This window comes from Trachemys scripta, chromosome 15 (genome assembly GCF_013100865.1).
Source record: "Trachemys scripta elegans isolate TJP31775 chromosome 15, CAS_Tse_1.0, whole genome shotgun sequence".
In the NCBI taxonomy this organism is placed as follows: Eukaryota; Metazoa; Chordata; order Testudines; family Emydidae; genus Trachemys; species Trachemys scripta.
Genome location: NC_048312.1, coordinates 20,198,488 through 20,223,754, shown reverse-complemented (window position 1 = coordinate 20,223,754; position 25,267 = coordinate 20,198,488). Strand labels below are relative to the sequence as shown.

General features: G+C 45.8%; 1 protein-coding gene across 4 annotated transcripts in view; it reads left to right on the top strand.

Annotated features, from left to right (window-relative positions):
- Positions 1-25,267, top strand: part of GGT1 (gamma-glutamyltransferase 1) — a 65,521-nt gene that overhangs the window by 34,958 nt on the left and 5,296 nt on the right. For all 4 annotated transcript variants that reach the window (XM_034791543.1, XM_034791544.1, XM_034791545.1 and 1 more), the window contains 11 exons: positions 7,665-7,844; positions 8,779-8,906; positions 9,171-9,260; positions 11,133-11,325; positions 11,803-11,960; positions 14,391-14,540; positions 15,221-15,357; positions 16,054-16,241; positions 19,311-19,438; positions 20,629-20,741; positions 24,079-24,192. In XM_034791543.1, the coding sequence (XP_034647434.1) occupies positions 7,669-7,844; positions 8,779-8,906; positions 9,171-9,260; positions 11,133-11,325; positions 11,803-11,960; positions 14,391-14,540; positions 15,221-15,357; positions 16,054-16,241; positions 19,311-19,438; positions 20,629-20,741; positions 24,079-24,192 (1,575 nt within the window). In that variant the 5' untranslated portion in view covers positions 7,665-7,668. The remainder of the gene's footprint in view (positions 1-7,664; positions 7,845-8,778; positions 8,907-9,170; positions 9,261-11,132; positions 11,326-11,802; positions 11,961-14,390; positions 14,541-15,220; positions 15,358-16,053; positions 16,242-19,310; positions 19,439-20,628; positions 20,742-24,078; positions 24,193-25,267) is intronic.

Genomic DNA, 25,267 nt, shown 5'->3' with positions numbered 1-25,267 from the left:
AATGATTATAAAGCTTTAAGTTTTTTAATCTCAACATCTGTCATTAAATAATTTGGCCCCCCTATTGTCTGCCCTTCCATAATTTCCTGCATCTGTGAAAATTTAAATAGATTAAAAATAAGAGAGCTTAAAATAAATATCAATATTATCCACTGAAATTATAAAAAAAAATCAGATTCAGCCAAGCCTAGATATTTTTGATAAGTTGAAATCTAGTATTGTTTTGTGACATAGTTTACTTTAATTTATATCTGTATATAGGGCAATAGTCCTTTAATTATGGACATTGAATTATGTTAACAGTGCATGACTATTATCTCAATTGAATAGAAATGCTCTTTTGAAGCAATAGTATTCCAAGTAAACAATTGAATACCATTGTGTTTGTCACTACTTGTTTAACTTTATACTCCTATCATATTAGTCCTTCAGACATAGCTAATCAAATTATCTTTTTTAATTTCCTTACGTCCTAGAATTTCCCACTTGATTAAGATGTTGCTCTTTAAGCATTAATAGCTGTTTATACTGTAACTAATTAATTTACATGCTTTCTTCTGGTGGCTGGTTTTGTTTTATTTTCTTCAATATATTTTCAAAATCAAGTTTCTTTTGTTAATTTTGGTTGGCATCTGCTAAATTCTGGGAGAAGAACTCTTGTTGACAGAACATAGGATCAGCTCCCTGGAATAATCTCGTAAGTAATGATTATCGATACTTCCTTCTGTTTGTGTTTTGCTTTCGCTAAGCTAGTCATACGAGAATCAATTAGTGACTAAGTCCATCTCATGGACTTTTTTCTCAGCTTTCAATTTTGATTTGGGTTTTTTGGTGACTTTAACTTTACAATTACCTGGCACTTCACCCTGTGCCAGCCTCTGAGGGAAGAAGGGCATTTAGCTTCTGCTGCTAAGGGCTTGGTAAGCTATGGGAGAGACCTGGTGCGCTAGCATGCTGGATGAATTGAAATGGGTGAGTGTCATAAGAACTACCCTGAAGCCCAAGAAGTCCTATAGAAAGAGACTTGTAATAAATGGTGAGGTCACATTTATCTGTGCTCTGTGTTTAGGAAAGGCTGGCTGGTAAAGCAAAAGCTTCCCACTTTAGATCCACTGGACTGCTTAACTATAACTGGAAAAGAGTATCGGTGTCTTTTGATTTATGGGATGATTCTTAAATATTTCAAGTCTGGGATACCTGGTAACAAATCCATGGCCACTTTGGACTTGATGGCTGCAGCAATAGAGAGCAAATTTCCCGTTTCGAAGGCACAAGGTACCAATTGTGCTGAAGGGAATTTCCACTATCTGCTAGCAATATTGGGCCTACAGCTGAGCTATTTTGATTTCATTGAAGGGCAATGAGGTGTACATACACGCTCACCAGTTCTTTTCAATGGTACATGAAACAAGATCCTTACTGTTCTGTGTAATGTGTTCACAACCTAGGAGTTCTTAAGTAACTCTATCAAATTACAGTGTTAAAGGATCCCCGTAGTTAAATCTACTAAGGATTGTGTAGCTTGTTTAATAACACCCCTGGAGAAGTTGTCTGTAGGGACTAATCTTGGGAACTGCAGAGCTAAAAGCATAAGCCTTTACTGCTTGAGCTAAAAGACCAACCCAATCCGTCAGCCCAGAAGCAGTAGCAGGCTCATAAACCCCCAAGCATGATCTAGCACAAGAGAGGGACAAAGACATAGTGAGTTAGTAGAGGTTTTGCTAGGATGAATCTTAGCAAAACCACTAGAAGCAGGTGTGTGTGAATAGAGACTAAACAGACTGATTATTGTTTAGGGTTCAAAAGAAACAAAACTCTTGAATGTTTTCTGCACAAAGGAAGTAGAACTGACACCTGAAATCACTGTCATCTGAACCTGCGGCAGACATGGTCAATATAGTCTCTGCCTTTCCTGCGGTGTTCTTCGTTTTCTTTTCCCCAGTGCTAGAAGGTGTCCTGTGGAGCAAATAACCACAGTTTAATGGGGGGCTCTACAGAAGTGATGAGTTGGGATGTTATTGCACAGAGTGTGTCTGCTGGCCCTGACCCTACTGACAGCTGGAAGAGGGTTTGGGAGAATGCATAATTAGACAACAGCATCTAAGGATATAAACAATGGCTAACTGGGCTTGAATACAGCACCCTAGTGATAATCAAGGTTTCCAAGGCTGACGGATTCATTTGCTTTCTCTGTTACATAGTGGTAAAGTGAGTTCACTGGCTGACATGTGAGGGAGGAAATGGTTTATTTAGCTTAATGGCTAAATAACTACTGCAAACCTGCCTTTAGAGGGAGAATGAAAAGAATTCATACGCCAGTCGTGAATATAATCTGGTACCCTAGCAGTTTATCGGCAAATCCTGTAACTTAAGTACAGAGATGTATGGGGAAAGGCACTGATACCCAGGGACCATTCTCCCAGTCGTGGTTAACAAGGGATCCTACTCTAACTGGTAGACTAAAGGCAGCATGCTGCTTTGGAGAGTGATGGGATCTGGCTGTGCCCTCTTCCTATGAGCAGCACTGGTGGCTTTGGAGGAGATAAGCTAGATATCTTTCTGCCTGCGAGTTTTTGGCTAATGGACAAATGTTGGCTGCTGCTGCTCTGCACCGTGCTAGAAACCACTGCTAGCTGTGATGATTGAAACGCCCAGCTAAGCTCAGATACCCCCACCTTTCTGACAGCTTAGACTTGCAGGGGTAGTCAATAGATGGACCGTGGGCCAAATCCGGACCCCCAGATGCTTTTGGACAGACCGCAACATCTTTTTATTGACTTATTATTACCAGTATTGTTCTTGGTTTTGTATTATTTTTCTCTGGAGTCTGGACCTTGACAATACCTTGACCAAGAAATTTGGACCTTGACAAAAAATAATTGATGACCGCTGGTTCCTAATCTGGAATGCCTTGTCTCTTGGGCCACAGTGACCTGAAACCTTAAACTGTGTGCATTTGGAAATTCCAGCCTCCAGGGGGAAATCCCAAATTCTGACATGCTTAACTCTCTGGAGCAGGGGTGTGTGTATGTGTGAGTCTTTCAACTCTTCTGGGTGGTCCTCCAAAGCCCTCTTAATGTCCTGCCTTCTGTTCTCCTCGTCCTGCTCCAGTTCTCAGGGCAATGCAACCTGCCTTCTGGCACAGAGGGGGCTTTGCCTCCTGTCGGAGCCACTCATTGCTGTTCCTTCGTGTGGCCAGAAGCGAGCACCGTAAGCCCCACTCCCAGCCCCTGCTTGGTCCGGCACAGCAGGCTGAACTTGAATCTCCCTGCCTGGCAGTAACTAGGCTGTTGTGCTGGGTTTTGAAACGAAGCTTCCGTATGTTTAAGACTGTTAAAGTTGTGACACCAATTAACACAGCTCACTGGTAAAGTTGCTTATCCAACCATAACTCCGTTGCTTGTTGTTCTTCCCCTGCATGAATTCAGACAGGCCAGACTTGGCTTTGAATTTCCTGCCTCGCATTGGACAAAGTCACAACCCTAATGTCTGAGAAGGAATTGTAGTGCCTTTAATTACTTTATAGCCCCTCCGTCTCGGTCTCCTGCTGCCGAGAAGCGCTGTCTGACTGAAATACTAACAACGCTTCCCCAGAGCTGGATTTGGCGAGAGGTTTCAGAGGTTAAAACCACTTGCAGAACACAGCTTGCTAGAGAGTTCCAGCACTCGCTGCTTCAGATGGCAGCACGCAGTAATTGTTCTGACTAGTCCCGCCAATAAATCCTTGGAGAAAAGAGCCAGCTTCAACAGGGAAAAACTAGGCTGTCCACTTAACACACCTGTCTATGCCACCTAGCCAGAGGCATCAGGTAAGTAGTGAAATGTTGGTCATAACATCGGCCGGTACTTCCTAACCTTCACGCAGCAACATTCACAGCCTTCCTTCCTATCTTCAAAACTGCAATGTAGTGGCTCTTGTGTATAGGATGGACATTGCCCTCTAGTGGCGGGGCCTACAGTAGGCTAGGTCACCCAGTAGCTTTCCTTTAACTCCAGCAGTAAAGACCTAGTGTGTTCTTGGCTCTGATTCTGGTCCCGGTTCTGCTCAGGATTGCCTGCTTTTCCTGTAGCTCAGTCCTCTAGCTTCCTACAGGGACCCCAACTTTTTCTCTTGCTGTTTTCCCTGACATGATCCGTCTCACGCAGCTGCGTTTCATCGAGATGCTTTCTCTTTCTTCTGCCTGTAGGTCCAGGTCTATTCAATGTCCTGGTTAGCTTTTCCAAGTGAATGATTTTTATTCCTGCCTCCACCAGATTATACTAATTAGAAACAGAAACGTACCTCTTAGGTCACCAGGAGTCACTGCGAGGCTGGGGACCTAGTCTCCTGACAGATGCGTTGGATGCGCCACTTATTCTAAGCCCAAAGGACACGTGGGAGCTGAATTCTGAGCTGAGAGTTAAGCTGAAACACTGACTGTGACTCTTGAACACAGAGCCCAGCTCTCTGATAGGCCCAACCCTGAGGATGGGGCCTTGCAGAGCTGCACTGCCCCAGCAGGAGCATGGGGGGGCGCTGGCTCCAGGAAGTGCTCCCTCCCAGGTATACAGGCTGGGGCACTGACACAGCCATTCCCTGTGTCTTTCCAGCTGTGCTGAGCTAGGGCGTGGGAGGTCATGTCCTGGTCTTAGCCTTACCCGATTCGGGGTGGCTGTCATCTGCAGCGGGACTGGCCGGGCCGGACTCCCATGCATGGGGCTTAAGGGGTCAGAGGCTTTGTACACTGTGCCGTCACCCAGCAGCTGGGCCCAATCTGGCCCTTACTGGTCTGGAATGATGCCCATCACTGTGGTACTGGGGTAACTTGCACTGACTATAAACAGTGAGAAACAAGAGGTCCCTTTTAAAATAAAGGGCCTATGATAACCCCCCCCCACACACACTGTAAGAATGGGTCACCTATCTGTCAAAAGCCTGGCTGGATTAGGTCAGGTAAGTTTGACACTGTGCCCCACCGCAGCTTGCCAGACCCAGGATGGTCAGGCCACAGAGCACTGCTTCCAATGATCCAGAAGCTTATGGCTTCCGGCTCCAGCGTTGGGACTAGTGATCATGCCCTGTGCTGCAGGGGTCGAAGGGTCAGATAAGCCACAGAAAAGAGACGCCTCCTGCCTGGTGACAGATCCTGCGGCACTTTCTGTAACACGCCGAGGACAGAGCCAGTCCAAACTCGCTGCCAATAAACACAACTGTCTTTAAGATCCAAGGCTGAGGGAGCTATTGTTGGAGACGTAATGGCTGCTCTGTTTCCATGCACAGTAACTGTATGACAAGTATGCCACTGATTTTAGAATGGTCCAGTGTAAAGCAAGCTCGGAACCTGTACGGAGAGACATCACCCTTTCCCCATCAGCTGCCTGTCATTAAGATTCACAGGTGTAACGGCACAGGCAGTAGATTAGTTTTGTAATGAGCTACGAGACTTAGAAAGCTTTCTGTGCCCGGATGGGAGGAGCAATGCGATGGCTACTAATAGACAGAGGGCCAGCGAACTGACCTCTGTTCGGCTGGAGTGGTGTGTGTGTGTGTGTGTAGGGGGGGTGTTCAGCTAATCTCCCTGATGGGCCAACCTACCCACTCTGCTTCCATCCTGGCTGGCCTGCTCCCTCCAGTGACCTCTGCACTAGCTCCCCCCACGCCTCGCTGGTACTGCATGTGCCTCTGCCACAGGGCAGCGAGAGCTAGTCTGACCTGGCTGGAAATCACATCCTGCCTTGGACTGTTACATCACTGGAGAGGGTCAATCCTGTCCGCTCGTCACACTATGCCTCTGTCTGCTTTCTCTCTGCACACAGCCGATGCTTTGGTAAGGTACCTGGGTAGTGTGGCTATTGCACTAAGTGTGCTGGCAGTATTACATCTGTAACTAACCCGTACTGTTTGGGGGGTGGGGGAGGGGGAGGATCATAAGCAATTAAAAGAAGATACATTTATTTTCTTACTGCCAGTGCAGCTGTTTCTGGGGAAATGAGGCCCTGACTAGTGGGAAAGCAAATGACTTCTGTTACACCTAGGAATGGGATAAAAGACACCTTCTGAATACTCTGCATGTTGTACCACTTAGAGTGCGTTGTGCCTATATTGGTATGTTGCCAGTGGGACAATGTGCTCATAGTGTCGCTATTGAAGATGTATATAATACAGGTCTATGGCTACCCCATGACCTTGCACAGAGGGAGGGCAGCTGTTGATTCCTTGGGTACCTTCACTCTTCCACAAGCGACAATAGCTGGAGATAGTTAAAGTGTAATTGTATCTTTGAATTGCTTTGATTCCAGAATTTGAAAACACAGCGTTTCTCCTGTGAAGTCATTGCCAGACATTTATAATTTATTTCAGCTTAAATCAAGTTCTGTACCTGGGGCTTTTCCTGATCGTGCCACCTCTACTCTATGTGGAAGTATTTACTGTACTTACTACAATGTAACGTAATCTATCCCAGATGCTCACTGTGTTAATTACTATATCTTGGCCTGCTCCTTTTAAAGAAGTATGGGGCAGCTCTTGCAAAACTGTTTGCTGGCTTAAAATCTTAGCAAAAGTATCTGGGTTTGAAGGGCTCTGTGCTTATAAACTGGAACAATAGTGATGCTACATTAATAATAAATAGAATTATCCGGGCCGAGGGAATGGGGGCAGAAAGTATTGCACAGAATAGGCCTGTTAACAGACGAGGAGGGAGAATTCTGTAATCATTCTAAAATGATTGATAGAATCCCTGATCTGCTGCTTGTAGTCGATGTTCAGCATGAAAACCCAAAGGCTCTTGGTATCAATATAATATACCTGTGAATGAAAAATAAATCTAGCGTCGGGAATACTTGGAATTGCTGCAGATCAGTAGGGCCAGGGATGTTAGCTAATTGATGAACTGAGCTACTGGCAATTACTTTTGACCTGGTTTAAAAACGGGGGGGCCCGGGGGAGGGAGGTAATGAGATGTACAAACTTTCTGTGAAGGGAAAGGAGGCAAAAGGAGCAACCCTGGTAACTGCCATCCAGTAAATCTAACTTCAGTCTCTTGCGAGAGGGAATGCTTGTTTCAATCATTCCCCGGGCGCTCTCATGAGCAGAAAGCTGAAGGAGACCAGCCCACGCCAGACAGCGATGATCTCTTTAATGTCGATCAAATGACAAACTGTTGAGTGAAGGGCACTCGGGGATGTAATAGAGCTGGGGTAGGGCTCCTCAGAGTGAACTGAGACGGATTGCATCTGGGCACTGTCCCGCTGACACTGGGGACTCTTACTCTCACGGGACTGCAAGGACAGGCGTGCCCAATGACCTTGTTCTGCTTTTTGGCGTGTGTGTGAGGTTTGAAAGTCAAAAGGGGTAATTAGGCACCCAGGTCCTAACTGAGGCAATGAGAGTTGGGTGCCCATCTGCCCTGGGTGCCTTTGAAAAGCTCCTCGCTATCGACCTTCCTTCCAGACACAGTAGGCTGAGTCTCTAACTTCTCTGAATGGAATGCGCCTTTGGTCTCCTTCAGTTGCTCTTCTCCGGACCTCCCCTGCTTCAATAGGGAGTCGAGAGAGGAGACAACTGGTGAGAAACCAGAGAGTGAAACTGGATAGGTGGACATTCATTTCCAGTGTATTTGAAACAGGCTGCTATCACCTGTAGGCCCCGTGGGGATTCCTGCTCAGAGTGTCTCTCCCCACAGAAAGATGAAGAAGCGCTATTTGACGGTTGGGATTCTGACTGGCTTCCTGGTGGGCCTGGTCCTTTTCTTGGGGTTTTTCTTTGGACTGCGCTCAGCCCCGCGGCCCCCAGCGCAGGATGGACATCTCTACAAGACAGCAGCTGTAGCCACGGACGCTGGGCAGTGCTCACTAATTGGAAGGTATCTCTCTTTACTCGCGTCTGTACATTCTCTGAGCTATTGTAACAAAGTCAAGGACCCAAACTGTTCCATTTGCTTTTGCTCAAGAGCTGTTTGGCTAGCTCTCTGCCTGTGGAGTCTTGCACTGCTTGGTTTTCTCCCCATGCCTGAGAAACATGGTTGCTGACCATCTAAGCTATGTACAATGGGTCCACCGGGATGGGAACCACATAAATGACTGAAATAAACTTTTCAAGCCACCTTTAACATCCATTTTTTCAGTCTCCAAGGGGATTTCAGTGGCCAATTCTCACTTTAAATTTAAATGGGAACTGGACATCTAAATGCCAGAAGCAGCTCTAGAAAACCTCAGCAGGGTTTTCAAGCTGATCTTAATGCAGATCTGTCCAGCCCACACCAGCAGGAGATGCTGCTTTTTAAAAATTACTCCTTAAGATGGGGGACACTCAAGAGTAGATGATGCTACCAAGGGAGAGCTCGGTCGTCTGCAGGCTTCTTCTCTGTGAAACTGAACCAGGGTGCATCTCTGTCATCTTGAATAAAATACTGAGAAAGCGACTGGATACTGCTTCCCTCCTGCCTCTGTGCTGAAGCAGGCAACCCCTTGAGAGCCTGTGAGTGGGAGGAGGGAGTGGCGGCTATGATGGGACACTAAACCAGTCTTATAATGTTCAGCCACTAAGTAACATACCTTATCTGAGCCGCCAGCCGCAAAGCGGGCAGCACGTTAAAGTATCTCTTAGACAGAGACCATCTCTCTTGTCTCGCTCTATGGCAGACGCTCTGTAGCCAGTCCAAATCTGGTACGAAAGCCTGACTTGTCTGTAGCAGCCCTGAGATCTACCGTGTACAAGGAGGTCCTGAAAGTGCTGGAGAAGAGGCTGCTGTGCTGTCGGTTGCCGGACGATAATTTTGTTCTCTTTGGCCTGTGCAGGGATATCCTTCAGCAAGGAGGATCTGCAGTAGATGCTGCAATTGCAGCTCTGCTCTGTGTGGGCCTCATGAATCCTCACAGTATGGGAATCGGAGGGGGTCTCTTCCTCACCATCTACACCCACACAGGTAAGAGGGTCAGTCGTAAATGATGGCAGCATTACCCTTGAGACACTGCTCTGTCTAAAGCAAAGTTATTAATTCTATCCTAGCACAGGGCGGGTGTGATAGACATCATACCCTACCAACACAGGTGGGGTGACCTCAGGCACCCCAGCCAAGCAGGAGTTAGCTCTCCGTGACTCCAGTTCAGAGGTTCAGTACCACAAAGCCAATGTGCTGTGTGTCTAGAGTGAAGAGCTGATGCCATCCTTACTCCTTGTGTCTTTAAAGGGAAAGTAGAAGTCATTAATGCAAGAGAGGTGGCTCCAAAAAATGCATCCTTGGACATGTTTGGGAACAACACAGAGCTCTCCCTTAAAGGTAAGGCGATGTCAGATGGTGCTGATATGTTGATTCCAGTAAGTGGCTCCTTGGGGTGTTCAGACTTTAGCTACTGTTGCAATATCTCCTGGGTTCAAAGTACTTCTGATTATTCTGCATCTTGTGGCTGGAGTGGGCCCTACCCAGCCACCTGGGATTCTCACCTTCTCAATTTCCTCAGAAATCTCTTCCACCTCCTGCTGATTGCTGCTGTGTATCTTCACTTGTCCAGGAAGTCAGAATGTACTATCTCATCCATGACAGTCAGTCACAACAGCCCCCATTGTCTCATTCATACAAAGAACAATGTAGAAAATCAATCTTAATACCCAACTGTTAAGGGGCCATATTTTGTATTGCCATGAACAGCATAACATCTGCACTTTCCTCCCCATGCTCTGATAGACAAGAGCCCCTGCTGTTAGATCTCACCAATACTTGTGTTGCCGTGAGAGCCATCACTCAACTGTCTTATTAATGGTGGCTCCAGTTGGAGGCCTAGAGGGTCCAGAGGAGAGACAGAAATTTCCTGACTGGAAACCAGGGCCGGCGCAACCCATTAGGCGACCTAGGCAGTCGCCTAGGGTGCTACAATTTGGGGGGCGGCGACCATGGTGGTATTTTGGCAGCGGGATCTTCCACCGCCTCTGTGGGGGGTGGCATTTTGGGGCAGGACCTTCCGCCGCCTAGGGCGGCAGAAAAACTGGTGGCGCTCCTGCTGGAAACAGAACCGTATCAAAAAGACATGAAGCAGCTAAACCAACTGCCTTCCCAGAATGCTTTGAGGGACCTAGGAAAGCAAGTTCTCCTGCTGGGGTACATCTGTATTTGAGGGGGGAAGGGAAAAGCCTCTGTGGGGGGAAAACTGGTATCCGAGGACTACATTACAATTTGGGGAGGTGCCAATAAAAATGGGACTGTCTATGTGCGGTGCAAGTCGTTGCACCAAACCATGGTTTGAAATCCCATCTGCATGGGTTACTTGTACAATGGCACGTGTCAATACCCAATAATCATCCCAGTGCAGGTGGATGCAATGAGGCCTATGGTTCAGCTCTGGTTGTATTTGTGTCCTTTACGACAGTCTTTCTCCCCGTTTTTGGATTGGAAGCCATAAGCTGCTTCACCAGTTCAGCTAGCTCTAGTGATGCTATCCCACACTGCAGGGCCTCATGTTGGGCAAAAACCCCAAACCCCTTGCTACCAGCAATTGCCTCAAGAGTTCCCGAACACGTACAGGGAGTGACTGGACCAAAACCAGCTCTGTCAAACAGCATGATTGTATGGGTGGGCTGAACTGTTGCAAAGACATGAGATGCGACCAACTTCTTTCATGCAGGCTATTCCCATAAAACAGCTTCCTTGCTAAGTGAACATTAGAGCAAGGCAGCATTTTGCAGACTAAACTTTTATTTGCCAAAACATGCAGTTTTGAGTCAACTGAAATTGTGTTTGAATTCAGCAAGTAGCTTCAGCTTTTAACAAAAAAAATCTAACTGCTTTGATTTGACACTTCTGACATGAAACATTTTGACTTTTCTTCTTGAAACAATGTTTTCATTTAGAAATGTAGATGGATTTACTTCAATAATAAAAGAAACCAAATGTTTTGGATTGAATTAAAATGTTTTGTTTTCATTATGGTGAGAAACTCAACTTCCAGTCTGGAACACAACAATTTTTTCCTGATTGCTCTCCTCGCTCCTCTCCCAGTTTGGCCACTGAACAAGCTCAGCTCTAGTGAAGACATGGCCATGGAGGGGTCCCCTTCACTTCTTGTTCTGGAAATGAGTTCACATAAAGACAACTCTGTCTTTGCTTTTGCTTAGTGTTTGTTGCCGAATGGCCTAATGTCTTCCCTGTTTGCTTCAGGGGGCCTGTCCATTGCGGTTCCAGGAGAAATTCGTGGCTATGAAATGGCTCATAAGCGGCATGGCAAGTTGCCATGGAATAGCCTGTTTCTGCCCAACATCAAGCTGGCGAGAGAAGGGTTCCCAATTGGGAAAGGTCTGGCAGCAGCCATCAAATCAAAAGAGAAGGCGATTGAAAGCAACCCCTCACTGTGGTAGGTAGCGCTTTGGAGCCTGCATTGGTGCTATTATAACTGCCCCTGCTTGGAATGGCAGCGAACTTTGAACTCAGGGACTTCAGAATCAGCCGTATGAGCCTTTGTCATCTGAGCTCAAGGACAAGCCCCATCCCTGGCTGCTGTGGTAGGTTTGATCTCTGATGTGGACCAGCTACTAGTCTATTGGACAAAAAGAGCCACTCTCCACTAGTGTAGGTTACACTGAGCGATGAGTTTGTTTTAACTCTGAGGCAGGAGTTCCTTGTGTATGTTGTTCAGCGAGCAGGCCTGGCGTTACTGTCTTGGTACTTGTGTCCGGGGGACCATGTGAATAGCATCTCTTCTAACTCCGCAGTGCTGGTTTTCTCTCAGAAGCTGTTAGCCTGCATACTGCGCAACTCAAAGCCAAAGGTGTCTATGGTGAAGCTCAATGTCAGAGCTGATTCCCTCACTCTCTTTTCCTTTCCCCCGCAGTGAAGTGTTCTGCAGAGGAGGAAGAATCCTACACGAGGGGGATGTCATCAAGATGCCCAAACTAGCGAACACCTATGAGACTTTAGCCAACGAGGGAGCAGACGCCTTTTACACAGGGAGCCTGGCGCAGCAAATTGTCAAAGACGTCAAGGAGGCAGGTGAGAAACCAAGGGCTTGAGTATCTTTTTTTATTTAGTGTTTTTTATATATATATATATAAAACTAAACTCCCTAAACATATTCGTCAAGAGCTGCAGAAGTTCAGCTTCCATGGATGAAAATCTTTGCTGTGATACCACGTCTCGGATTTAGCAAAACTTCTTATAATGGCCAAAGAAAGTGAAACCCATTAGCAGCTGGCTGAAGTTGAGTCATTGGTTATAAGTCAGTAGTCGTGGGGCTGATGATTTAGAGCAATGGTTCTCAATCTTTCCAAGCTACTGTACCCCTTTCAAGAGTCTGATTTGTCTTGCATACCCCAAGTTTCACCTCACTTTAAAACTACTTGCTTACAAAATCAGACATAAAAATGCAAGTGTCACGGCCACACTAGTACTGAAAAATTGCTGACTCTCATTTTTACCATATTACTATAAAATAAATCAATTGGAATATAAAGATGGTACTTACATTTCAGTGTATAGTATATAGAGCAGTATAAACTAGTCACCGTCTGTATGAAATGCTAGTTTGTACTGAGTTTGCTAGTGCTTTTTATGTAGCCTGTTGCCAAACTAGGCAAATATCTAGATGAGTTGATGTACCCCCTGGTTGAGAACCACTGATTTAGCGTCTTATTGGAGAGAAACAATTTTATTGGGAGAATTTTTTGTGCCAGATTAAATTTAATCTTGGGGGAACAATAAAAAATTGTAGACTCTTTTCCTGCCAGGAAATAACCTACGTGAAATCTCTGGTCCAAACATCTTTTGCTTTTAGACTCATGGGAAGTACTGACTTCCCATAGCAGATTCAGAGGTCTGCTGTCTAATCTGAGATGCAACCTCCGATAATAGCTTATACCTAAAAACATAGGCCCATACCATGTGAACTTCGTCTGTTCTGTCTGTGGGAATAGGGCTCTTACCCTCTGTAGGCCACTAAATGGTGACAGAACCATAGGCTTAGATAGCACATTGTACACCGCTTCGGAATTCACAGAAATGTAGTAACCCACCTATTGTGCTTCTCCTCCTGGAGCAGTGAATTCCTCCAGCTGACTATATGCTGTTTGGGGTTTTTTTTAAAGTAATTCCTTCAATTGGTTGTAAATGCTCTGACTTTTAACATCACTGAGTGCCCCCCTGTTCTTGTATTATGGGATAATGATTCCCAGCTTATAGCACTTTTCATCAGCTCTCAAAGCACTTTACAAAGTACGATGGGGAACTTGAGGCACAGAAGGGGTAAGAGGGATGGCTCGGTTTTGACAATGTCGGTACATAGAAGCCGCCAGTCCCTTCTGACTTATCCTTTCTGTGCGCAGTCTAATCCCCTTTATTGCCCTTCTCAGGAGCTCTGGCAGTTTTTACTGTATTTTTCTTAAGATGAAGTGATCAGAATTGGATGCAGCCTCCAGGTAGGCCTGGGCCACCTTTGCATGTCCTGTCCCTTGTCAGCCACATCGCTGAACCTCACAGGTTCAGTTTGGGTTTGGAGGGCCTGGGACACCTAGTTCATCCATTTTCCTTCAGTTCTGTCCGGGGGTCTGTCAGCTCTTGGGGGCAGGAGCCTTCACAAGAGTCTGTCTAGCTCACACCGTGCTCAGCATTCGGGTGCCTGAACCACCAAAGGCCAGTTTATCAAAAGTGCTTGGCACCCACAACTGGGGCCTGCTCTCCAGAACTGCTCTGCACCCCGCCCCCCTTGTTCTCTGTGGGAGCTGCTGGGCACTGAGCTTTCTTGAAAATGTGGCCACAGGTTCTAAAGTGCCCTAGAGCTAAAATAAATTAAAATCACTCACTGTTCCTAGCCTGGGTGTATGGTCCACCTGGCTCGGCTCCCTCAGCAATGGTCTCCGACCCTCTGAGTGCGTCCCTGTCAGGGGACATAATACAGAGAGAAATAATCCCTGTTCACACAGTGTTGACCGCCACTTTCCTTCATCACACTCTGCAAACCCTGTATCAGTTCCTTTCCAGTGAGGTTGGAAACAGACAGCACCAACCACTCTGTTTGTGGGGGAGCATAAAGCGTCTGCATCCACCACCAGCATTTTTCCTCCTTGTAAAACAAGAGGATTCTGTGGCTCGCTCCCTGATGTTACCAGTCTCCCACAATGAGAGATGCAGATGGCCAGAACCCTGGCTGGTATAAGTCAGTCCAACTTCACCAAAGAGTGATGCAGATTTTTGCCAGCTGGGGATCTGACCCTGAGTCAGAAAAGGGATAAACCCATCTCCATTCACACGTCCCCTTATCTCAGTAAATCTGTGGAATCTCACTGGTTAGATCACAATCATGGTGAGGCCATTGCATTCTCACCACTGGCAGCCACAGCAAGGATGGGGAAGGGGGAAGATAGATTCTTCCTCCTACTGGAGATCATGTAAACTCGGAGCCACAGTTGGCTTTTCTCTCTGTTCTAGGGGGCATCATTTCAATGGAGGACCTAAGAGACTATACTCCGATCCTGAGTGAAAATCCTTTAAACATCACGATCGGGGAGTTCACCATGTACACTCCCAGTGCCCCCCTGAGTGGCCCAGTGCTAGCACTCATCCTCAACATACTGAAAGGTAAGAGCAAGCCTCAGTGAACCACACTGTTACAGGTAATAGCAGCCTGGGGATTCCCAAAGACCGCTGCTGCCCATTGGCCACTGCAATCTCAGTAGGTAAACAGCAGCGTTCTTAATCAACCTCAGTTCTGAAGTGGCCAGTGATTGAAGGCTGTTAGAAGAACACTTCGTACATCTGGGAATCAGCCCTCTAATTCCATAAACGTAGGATATGGCCTCAGCAGATGAAAGAACGGGCTGAAGAATGAAAAGGATTCTCTTGATGGGTGTCCTCTGGTACCCGCATGTGTGGAAATGAAAGGGACACGGACTTATAAGTGACCCCACTTTTTGAAATGTGCTTACCTGCCATTCTTGCAAGTAACACTTAAGGTCACTCTAACAGAAACTAGAGGACATGCTCTCTTTGAAGTGTTTACAGCACTCTATTGTCAGTGGCCTGTTTTTTTCTGAATGGGTCTTTCACGCAGCAACTGCAGAAAAGGAAAAAAGAAATGTGACTGTCAGACCCCAAGCAGTGGCTGTTGGGGGTCAGAGGCTGGGGCAATACTTGCTTCTGAGTCTTTTCTTAAAGTGACTAGATTTCAAGTTGACCATCTTTCAGAGCCAGTTCCTGTTTGCCACCCACTGGCCATGTGCTTTCAGATGTGCTCACAATGTGTTATCTACTATTGCCAGGATTTAATTTCTCCAGCGACAGTATCACGACAATGGAGAAAAAGGGTCTGACTTACCACCGCATTGTGGAGGCCTTCCGCTTCGCGTATGCCAAGAGGACTTTACTGGGAGACCCAGCATTTGTCAACATTACGGAGGTAAAGAGCAGAGAAGTCACTGTATTTCCTCTCCTAAAAGCAAGATCTTTCTGCATGTCCAAAGCATTATGAAAGCCAAGTGGCGATTGGCTTACAGCCTCTGACAGGGGACCCCAGATATTTCCAAGGGCACTTCAGAATTCTGTTTGCCATCAGCAAGTTGATGAAACACCGATCTGAATCCAAATGTAAAGCCATATGTTACCGCTGATCCATGGGTGACCTGCCAGGGATATAAAAAGGAATTTCCACTGGTGTTGTGTGCAGCCATTGGTTTGCCAGTAGAATTTACATAATATAGATAATACTTTGCACTTCCGTAGCATGTTACATGTTCAACGCACTATACGAACTAGAACAGACTATGAACAAGGTTAACTCCACTTGTCTGCCTACCTCACGGGGATGGTGACAAGGGACTTCCAAAAAGTGTTTTGACAATGAAAGACGTGAACTGGCCTCAGTGATATTAGTGTCGGTGTGTGCAGCGTTCTCGTTATGGAAGCTTGACGTGCTGGCCTAGAAGCATGGAACAAAGGATTCCAGACAATGGAAAGCCAGTGGCTTCCTTGCTGGATTCTCCCCAGTTTTTCAAGGTCTGATGTGACCCATCTCGCAAGGGTTCCAGCATTCTAGAATTACATCTTTACCTGGAACGTATTGGTAGCATTAAGCTGAATTTGTCTCTCCTAACAGGTGATCAGGAACATGAGCTCTGAGTTCTTTGCGGATAACCTACGGGGGAAAATCACTGACAACGCCACCCATACAGTCGACTACTATGAGCCAGAGTACTACACTCCAGATAATGCCGGTACATCCCATCTCTCCGTTGTGGCTGATGATGGCAGTGCTGTGTCCGCCACCAGCACCATCAACCAATAGTATGAGTTCAGACGTTATTTCCATGTAGGCCTCTACCGTCTTCATAGTGGTTCTGTGGTTGGTATAAACATCACTGGACTGGTATCTCCATAGTGGGTTAGTCATTGGTAGAGGAATTGCTGACTGGAACTCCCTTTATGGGAGTCATATAGGTGCCACTGTTCTGGTAAGACTTGAACTGGACTTCTAGGTTCTATACTTTTCTCTGGTCTAGTCCTGCCAGGTGCTGAGCACCCTCCGTCATTGAAATCCACGGGAGCTGAGGGCACTTTACAGGTCAGGGACTTAATGCTGAGTCCCATTCTATTGAGTAGGACACATAAGATATAAGGACTAGAGGCCTCCATTATGCTTCATTCAAGCCCACTCTTGTTTAAGTTTGCAATGACCTATTCCACCCCCTTTGTCCCTTAGCTTTGCTGTCAGGGAATCCCCTACCGCACTCAAGTACCTCTTCTCAATTAACGTTTCCTTACATATCAGACTCTTCCTGTTTCTTTCTTTCCTTCTGTCGTAACAAAGGAAGTATAGTTACTGCAGCTGCTCTGCCCATTACCAGCACACTGAGGGTTGCGCTGTTAGTGGCTATTAAGAGAGTTCTTTAGTTAGTAAATGGAGGCTTTATCCTGAATTACCAGACTGCAGCCAGGATGGCCTTTCCTCCCCTCTGCTCAGCGTGAACCTTTCCTGCCTGATTCACCTGGTGAGGTCAAATCCAACCTATCGAAATGCCTGTAACGTGTCAAGTGTTGGGCTGTGGCATCACTGAATGAATCGAGTGAGAGACACTAGCGGGTCATAAACGCGATTGCAGTTTATTCGGTTGCCGAGTGATTTAATCAATAATGAGAAAATGTAAACAAAGTACATGTTGCTGCCGTGGCGTTCTGGTAAAATACCGCCTCTCTTCTGGTAGAGATGGGTCTGGATCCGAGCTTGCAACTCAATCCTATCTCCATGATGGGTTGTACTGGAGCACCTCTACCCCTAGGGCAGTTTGGAGCCGGAGTTCAACCCGCACATTTAGGCACATTTGGGTATTTGGAGGTTTGGTTTAGCCCCTGGTATGGTAAATCTGGGTCCTGATCAAACCTGGGATAGTTACACATGCAAAGTGGCTGTAAATAGAGTTTCCCACTCAGTTGATGGCAGTGTCTCCTGTACAGAGGTTACACCACCACATGAAAGGCAGAGGAGAACTGGCTCCCCCAAGTGAGATCCAGAGGTAGGTTAATGTCCCTCTGTTAGTCTGCTAGGCGCTCTCTGAGTGCAGGCCTGTTCCTTGCAGGGCGGTGAGGTCTCACTCTGAGATACAATAGTTTCATGTAGGGCTGTCAAGCGATTTAAAAAATTAATCGCAATTAATCACACTGTTAAACAATAATAGAATACCATTTATTAAAATATTTTTGATGTTTTCTACATTTTCAAATATATTGATTTCAATGACAACACAGAATACAAAGTGTACAGTGCTCATTTTGTATTTATTTTTTATTACAAATATTTGCACTGTAATAAACAAAAAAATAGTATTTTTCAATTCACCTAATACAAGTATTGTAGTGCAATCTCTTTATCATGAAAGTTGAACTTACAAACGTAGAATTATGTACAAAAAAATAATTGCATTAAAAAATAAAACAATGTAAAACTTTAGAGCCTACAAGCCCATTCAGTCCTATTTCTTGTTCAGCCAATCGCTCAGACAAACAAGTTTGTTTATATGTGCAGGAGATAATGCTGCCCTCTTCTTGTTTAAAATGTCATCTGAAAGTGAGAACAGACGTTCGCATAGCACTGTTGTAGCTGGCATCGCAAGATATATACGTGCCAGATGCGCTAAAGATTCATATGTCCTTTCATGCTTCAACCACCATTCCATAGGACATGCATCCATGCTGATGACCGGTTCTGCTCGATAACGAGCCAAAGCAGTGCGGATTGACGCATGTTCATTTTCATCCTCTGAGTCAGATGCCACCAGCAGAAGGTTGATTTTCTTTTTTGGTGGTTTGGGTTCTGTAGTTTCTGCATCAGAGTATTGCTATTTTAAGATTTTTGAAAGCATGTGCCACACCTCATCCCTCTCAGATTTTGGACGGCACTTCAGATTCTTAAACCTTGGGTCGAGTACTGTAGCTATCTTTAGAAATCTCACATTGGTACCTCTTTGTGTTTTTGTCAGATCTGCAGCAAAAGTGTTCGTAAAATGAACAACATGTGCTGAGTCATCATCTGAGACTGCTATACCATGAAATATGGCAGAATACAGGTAAAATAGAGCTGGAGACCATTCTCCCCCTAGGAGTTCAGTCGCAAATTTAATTAACCATTATTTTTTTTAACGAGCGGCATCAGCATGGAAGCATTTCCTCTGGAATGGTGGCTGAAGCATGAAGGGGCATATGAATGTTTAGCATATCTGGCACGTAAATACCTTGCAGTGCTGGTTACAAAAGTGCCATGCGAATGCCTGTTCTCACTTTCAGGTGATATTGTAAATTAGAAACGGGCAACATTATCTTCCATAAATGTAAACAAACTTGTTTCTCTTAGCGATTGGCGGAACAAGAAGTAGGACTGAGTGGACTTGTAGGCTCTAAAGTTTTACATTGTTTTGTTTTTGAGTTCAGTTATGTAACAAAAATAATCAACATTTGTAAATTGCACTTTCATGATACAGAGATTGCACTACAGTACGTGTATAAGGTGAATTTAAAAATGCTGTTTCTTTTGTTTATAATTTTTACAGTGCAAATATTTGTAATAAAAATAATACACAGTGAGCACTGTACACTTTGTATTCAGTGTTGTAATTGAAATCAATATATTTAAAAATGTAGAAAAACATCCAAAAATATTTAATACATTTCAATTGGGATTCTATTGTTTAACAGTGCGATTAAAACTGCGATTAATTGCGATTAATTTTTTTTACTTAATCGCGTGAGTTAACTGCGATTAATCGACAGCCCTAGTTTCATGTGACCTACAATTTACCTGAAGCTTGTCCTTGTCCTAGAGTCCAGGTTTGACGTGCCTTCCCTTCTGCTCATTCTATTTAGCTTTGGCTCAGAAGTTCGCTCCAACGTGAGTGGAATCATATTTAACGATGAGATGGACGACTTCAGTTCACCTTACATCATCAATGGCTTCGGAGTCCCTCCCTCTACTGCAAACTTCATCAAACCAGGTAGCACTTCACTCCCTCTCCTTAGCCAGTATCATGGCTGCCTTTTGCATACCAAAGTGATGCTGACTTCCAGCTAGAGAGCAGCATCCCCTGACCTCTCACTGACTCTGCACTGACATCATGATTGACATCATCCCCTGACTCTGCACTGACTCGGGGTCCTTCTCACATATGGGAAACACGCAAGTTCTGTATACTGCATCATTGATAACAGCTCCATTAACTACTGATCACGTTTCCTTACTGTGATCTGTATGCACTGCCTGGCCGAGAGGAACACAAGCATCTGTAGTGTCAAGCAAAACACCTGGGACTTGCTTATCCCCAGCTGCCTGAAGCCCTCGCAAAGGTGAGCTCAAAAATCACTCCAAGTGCCGTGCTCCACAACTGCAGGAGAGCCTTGGACATCGCTGATCAGGGAGGCAGTGAGTGAACGTGGGAGGCCCTGGGAATAGTGCACAACCTTGCAGCATTCCAACAATCTATGGGCTGCAAGGAATTTGCATAAATATTTAAAATGCATTTGTGTCAGTGTGTATGCTCTCCCTCCCCCACAATACCTTTGGAATACAGCTCTGAAAAAAATACACGGTCTTTTGCTAACCTTTAAACCCAGGTCTCTTCTCTTTACTTCCCTTGTTTCCATTTTTTTTACAGGTGAGGTGGAGTCAGAGAGGGACACCCCCTATATGTAAAAGCTGCCTTTTGCCAATGACAGCTCATGGGGCAATGAAAATGAGATGGGGGGCCAGGGGTTTAGTGCAAGGGAGCCTCCCCAATCAGATCTAGAGCCACAGAGGTTCTCACCCGGATGGGAAAGTGACCAGGAAGGGCCCATTACTCAGGGATGAGTTCTGAAGCGGAACCCTGGCCTCCAGTGTATGGGTACACACAGCTGGATAGCTGACATGCTGAGGTGTGCCCATATGTCAGGGGCCAGCTCAAAGCCCTTGTAGTTTTCACTCCCACCCCCTCTACAAAGTCAACAAGGGGGGAAGGGGGTCAGGGGATGACAGAATCCCCTTGGCAGCTGAAGAGAGACTTGTGCGCTGAACCAGCAGATCTGGGATCTGCAAAAGACCAACAGTAGCAGTGTTCTGTATTTCTAGCCTAAGCAGGCTATGGTGGTGTGGGCCCAGATGCCGAGCATGTAATTAACTACAAGTTAATGTCTGTGTGCACTCTTACAGGTAAACGGCCCATGTCCTCCATGTGTCCATCAATCCTAGTGGATAAAGCAAATAAGATCAAGATGGTGGTTGGTGCGTCTGGAGGAACAAAAATCACCACAGCAACAGCACTGGTACGTGTCTCTGTGGGATGGATGAGGAGACAGTTAGTAGAGGCCAGACAAGGTCGGAGAGGCGGCTGAGTCATTCTGTCCTGCTTCTCATTGGGAAGGCTCCCATGAGATTGCCTTGAGATTCAGAAATTTTAAGGGTAGAAGGAAACATTATGACGATCTAGTCTGACCCGCTACAAAATGCAGACCCTCGCCCAGTAATTTCTGCATCAAGCCCATAACTTCTGTGTGAACTATAGCATATATTTTAAGACAACATCTGGATATAAAGACTGCAAGTGATGGAGAATCCACAGCCTCCCTGTGTAAGTTCTTCTAGTGGTTACTTGCCATAACTATTAAAAATCCGCATCATAATTCTAGTCTGAAATTGTCATTTCCAACCATAGGATCCCATTATGCCTTTTCCTGCTTGATTAAAAAGCCACTTACTGACTAATCGCTTCCCCATGTAGTTAGTAATAGACTGTGATCAAGTCGCCTCTTAACCGTCTCTTGGAGTAAACTCAATGGAGAGATTTAGGAAGCTCAGTCTATGAGGAATGGTTTCCAGACCTCAAATATTCTTGTACCTCTTTTTCCTAAACCCTTTTTGATGCGTGGACACCAGGACTAGACACTATTCCGATAATGGTCTCACTAATGCGGTATACAGAAGTAATAGGGTCTCCCTCATCCTATTTGATAGTCTCCTGCTTAGGTATGAAGGATGTGTTCACCCTCTTAGTTACAGCATCGCACTCAGAGCTAATTTTCACTTAGGGTTCATGGGTAGATATGTCCTTGTCAGTGTTGCTGAATTCCAGGCTACTGTCTCCCATCTTGTGTGATCGACATGCTTTGTTTCCATGGAGAACGTCAAAGTGAGCACGTCACACAAGAAAACAGCCATAATGTAACCTCACAACTGGGATGGAGTTCAGAAATCTAGGCTCTATCCCCAGCTCTGCCATTGACTGTTCTTGGGCAAATCAACTAACCTCAGTTTCCCCATAGATAAAATGGGGATGACCATCTGACAATCTTTGTGAAGAGCTTTGGATCTATGGGTGAAAGTGCCACATAGGAGCTAAGTACTACTTAATGGGATCTACCTGGGTTAGCCAGGAGCGGCGCCAGGGTTTTTGGCGCCCTAGGCGGGGATCCTTCCGTGCTTCCGGTTGTTGTTGGCAATTCTGCGGCGGGGGGTCCTTCCGCGCTCCCAGTCTTCGGGGCACTTCGGCAGCGGGTCCCGGAGCAAGTGAAGGACCCACTGCAGAATTGCCGCCGAAGACCTGGAGCGCGGAAGGACCCCCCGCCGCCAAATCGCCGCCCCCCCGCAAATCCTGGTGCCCTAGGTGACTGCCTAGGTCGCCTAAATGGGGTTAGCTGCAGCTATACGGAGCCCTAGCGTACGTCCCAGCTGAATCATTCCACCGTGCGCCGGAGACCAGGACATACCAAATTCCTTTGACTTGGACATTATTCTAAATGCATGTTTTATGTTTCTACAGAACTTAATACAATTAATCAACCGAGCAGGACACTGCTCTGGCAAGTGTGTGTGTGTGTGTGTATATATATATTATATAATCCAATCAATACAAAATGGTTAGTATGCATTAAAGTTATAACCCTAACAAATGTAGAAATGCATAATGAAGGCTGCTGTCCTAATCCTCACAACACTGTTACAATGGAAAACGGTATCTGCAATAGAAAACCTTCATTTTAGAAGCGTCAGGTGTACCACTATGCTGTGTGCAGAAGTAACTTTTTTTGGCCATGCACTTTATTATAATATAACTAATGCAGCGTGATCTCAAAAAAACCAAGTTTGCTGAGTGCCTACACAATGCCTTCAGCTTTTGGAGGCATTTAAAAAGGCTACTTTAAAAAGCACCTGTGTGTGCGTACAACCCACAGTTGTTTACACTAAACCCCGTACTTGTGTATATTCCTGAGCACATGAATATTTGTATCTGTCTCTTTGCATGAGATTTTCCTGAGTGCAAAAGGGTGAATTTTTTTTTTTTAGGTTGCTGAAAGAGTTAGTGGGTCAATAACACTTGGTTAGCAAATACTGTCGTCTACTATCCTTGGCGGTAAAGAATCCAAGTCAGATTTGGTACAATGTTCCAAGCTTCTGAGGTAGCTTTCATGGTGTGCCCTGCTTTGCGTGATAATGGTCCAAATACACTTTAACAGAAGACCAGCAGAGGCTGCTGTTGAGCCTCATTCGGTATAACTTACTGAGAATTAACGGGACAATCTAGGTCACTTGCATCACAGGCATGCAGAGTTCCTAACTTATCCAATGTTTCTTTCTGAGAGCTACATGGTTTGCATGGGAACTGCTCCTTCATGCATTTCTCCTCATGCATGTACAAATGCCGGACTCTCAAATGGCAGGTGCGCTGCTGTAACCCTACAGGTTACATTTACTGGAACTCTCACTTGGCTTCATTTCCATCTGCTTTAGAAATGTGGATCCTCATGATTCACGGTACAAACTTCTTACAGAAGCAGCCTTACAAAGTATTATGGTTTTCACAGGAAGAAGCTGTCACCCTAGTGCTCTGCTTCCTCTGATAACGGCTGTTGCTGTCCCTGTTTGGGCAGTGCAGAGTGATAGGGAGTTGTGTGTGGTCTAGATACAGAGAAATGCAAAATTCAGACACTAACTTCGAATGCCCTAAGGTTTTGCCCTTTTTATTTAGAGCCATAAGGGCTCAGCTGAGCAACTGGGATCTGGGATTCTGAATTCCACCTCTAAAGCACAGCTGTGTATAAAGATGCCCAGACCCACTGCAGTTCTGCTTTTGTGGTCCAGTCTGCTTCCTGCTTATGTTTTCTCTCTGTACAAAGCACATCGCTGAATTGCACACAGGGTTTTCCCAAGCTCATACAAAGCACAGCAGTTGTACACGTGGGGCTAGCACCTGGAATCTGGAGGAGCGACGCTTGGTGCAAGGCAAGAGGAGGTTGTGAAATAGTTGCCTTAAGCCAGCTATTGAGGTCCTTGATCCTAGAGATCTTCTAACATGTTTGCTTGTAGCCCTAAGTGGCAGTTAGAACAGCCCGGGATGAGCCAGGCATAAGGGAGCTTTGTCCAGGCTGGCTTCAAGGCAGGGGGTGATGGAGAAGGGGCTATCGTGGCTCTGAATCACCTGAGCAGCCCTGTATACCGGGATGATCTCCTGTGTCCTGTTCAACCAGCTTTAGAGGCAGCATTGTACAGGTAACGCCGAACATGCTGAGGAATCTGGCTCTCTTTTACTGCAGTATCTCGACACCAATGACAGATTTCTCTGGGGGCAGGTCATGTACTAATGCTGCGGCTTTCTGCTTCATCCAGACAATCATCAGATCCCTCTGGTTCGGGTACGATGTGACAAAGGCTGTAGAAGAACCTCGAGTTCATGATCAGCTGTTTCCCAATGTCACGGAGCTGGAGCAGAACGTAGAGCAGGTCTGTTTGTCTTCTCTGGGAGGGATTGGGGCAGGGGGTATGATGTCTGACATGATCCTGGTCTCCGCAGGCACCGTGGGAATGTTTTCCCTATATTCCATTGCGTAATGTTTGTCTGACTGTTTGAGCTTAAGAATTAAAGCTGGGCAAAGCTTTGGCCTTGATCCACCACACGGAGTTCAAGGGCCCATCCATGTGGGTTTGCACTCGGAATTTTGGCTGCAAACAAAGCCGGAAATGCCAGTACTACAGAGCTGCCCTTGGGATTTGCCTGCAGGTAATTTAATGCTGTCCTTGGCCCCGCGTAGCTCAAAAGCTTTTTAAAATACTCGGCCTGGGCTAGGCATGAAGTTTTTAACAACTTCAAACCCAGTGAATTTCAACAGGCTTTGTCTCTTAATGTATCACTCTCTTCGTGATCCTGAAGAGTTGGGTATGAAGCTGAGTCGTTCTATGGCACTTGAAGGATGGCCAAGGAGATATTCATTCAGTGCTGAGATCACCCTTGGAAATCTGTAGAAAACTTCCATCAAAGGTCCTTACATGGGACCTTTGCTGTCCTCTCAATGCATTGCTACACTGGGGTTAAAACCTGCTTCAGTCTGGATTCACAATGACCGATACCACTCAACTCAAGCCTGCAGACCTGCTTCTCCGATACACTAACCTCCCCGATGTCCTGTGGGCACATGTGGATCAGCACTTTCTCTGCAGAGCTCCTGAACGCCTCTAGCAGACACTGCAGGCCTTGTGTCTTTAAAAACATATGCTTTTCCCAGACAAAACCTGCTTTGTTCATCACACTAGAAACACTGTGTCCAGAAACCCCTTTTCTATCTGTGGAGAGCTAAAGGGGCTTCCGCTGTAGTTATGGTAGCAATGAAAATAGCCATTATCAAGTTTGGGTAAAAGCCACAAAAATGCCCTGTCAACCTCAGAACTAGTCAGTTGACTGGAGCGAGGCAGTGTGCCTACAAAACTTGAAGTGGCATGGAGGAGCTCATGAATGGACGTGACGGGCTGTAGTGTTCAAAATGTTTCACTTACATAAAATGGTCCTACTGGGTCAGACCAA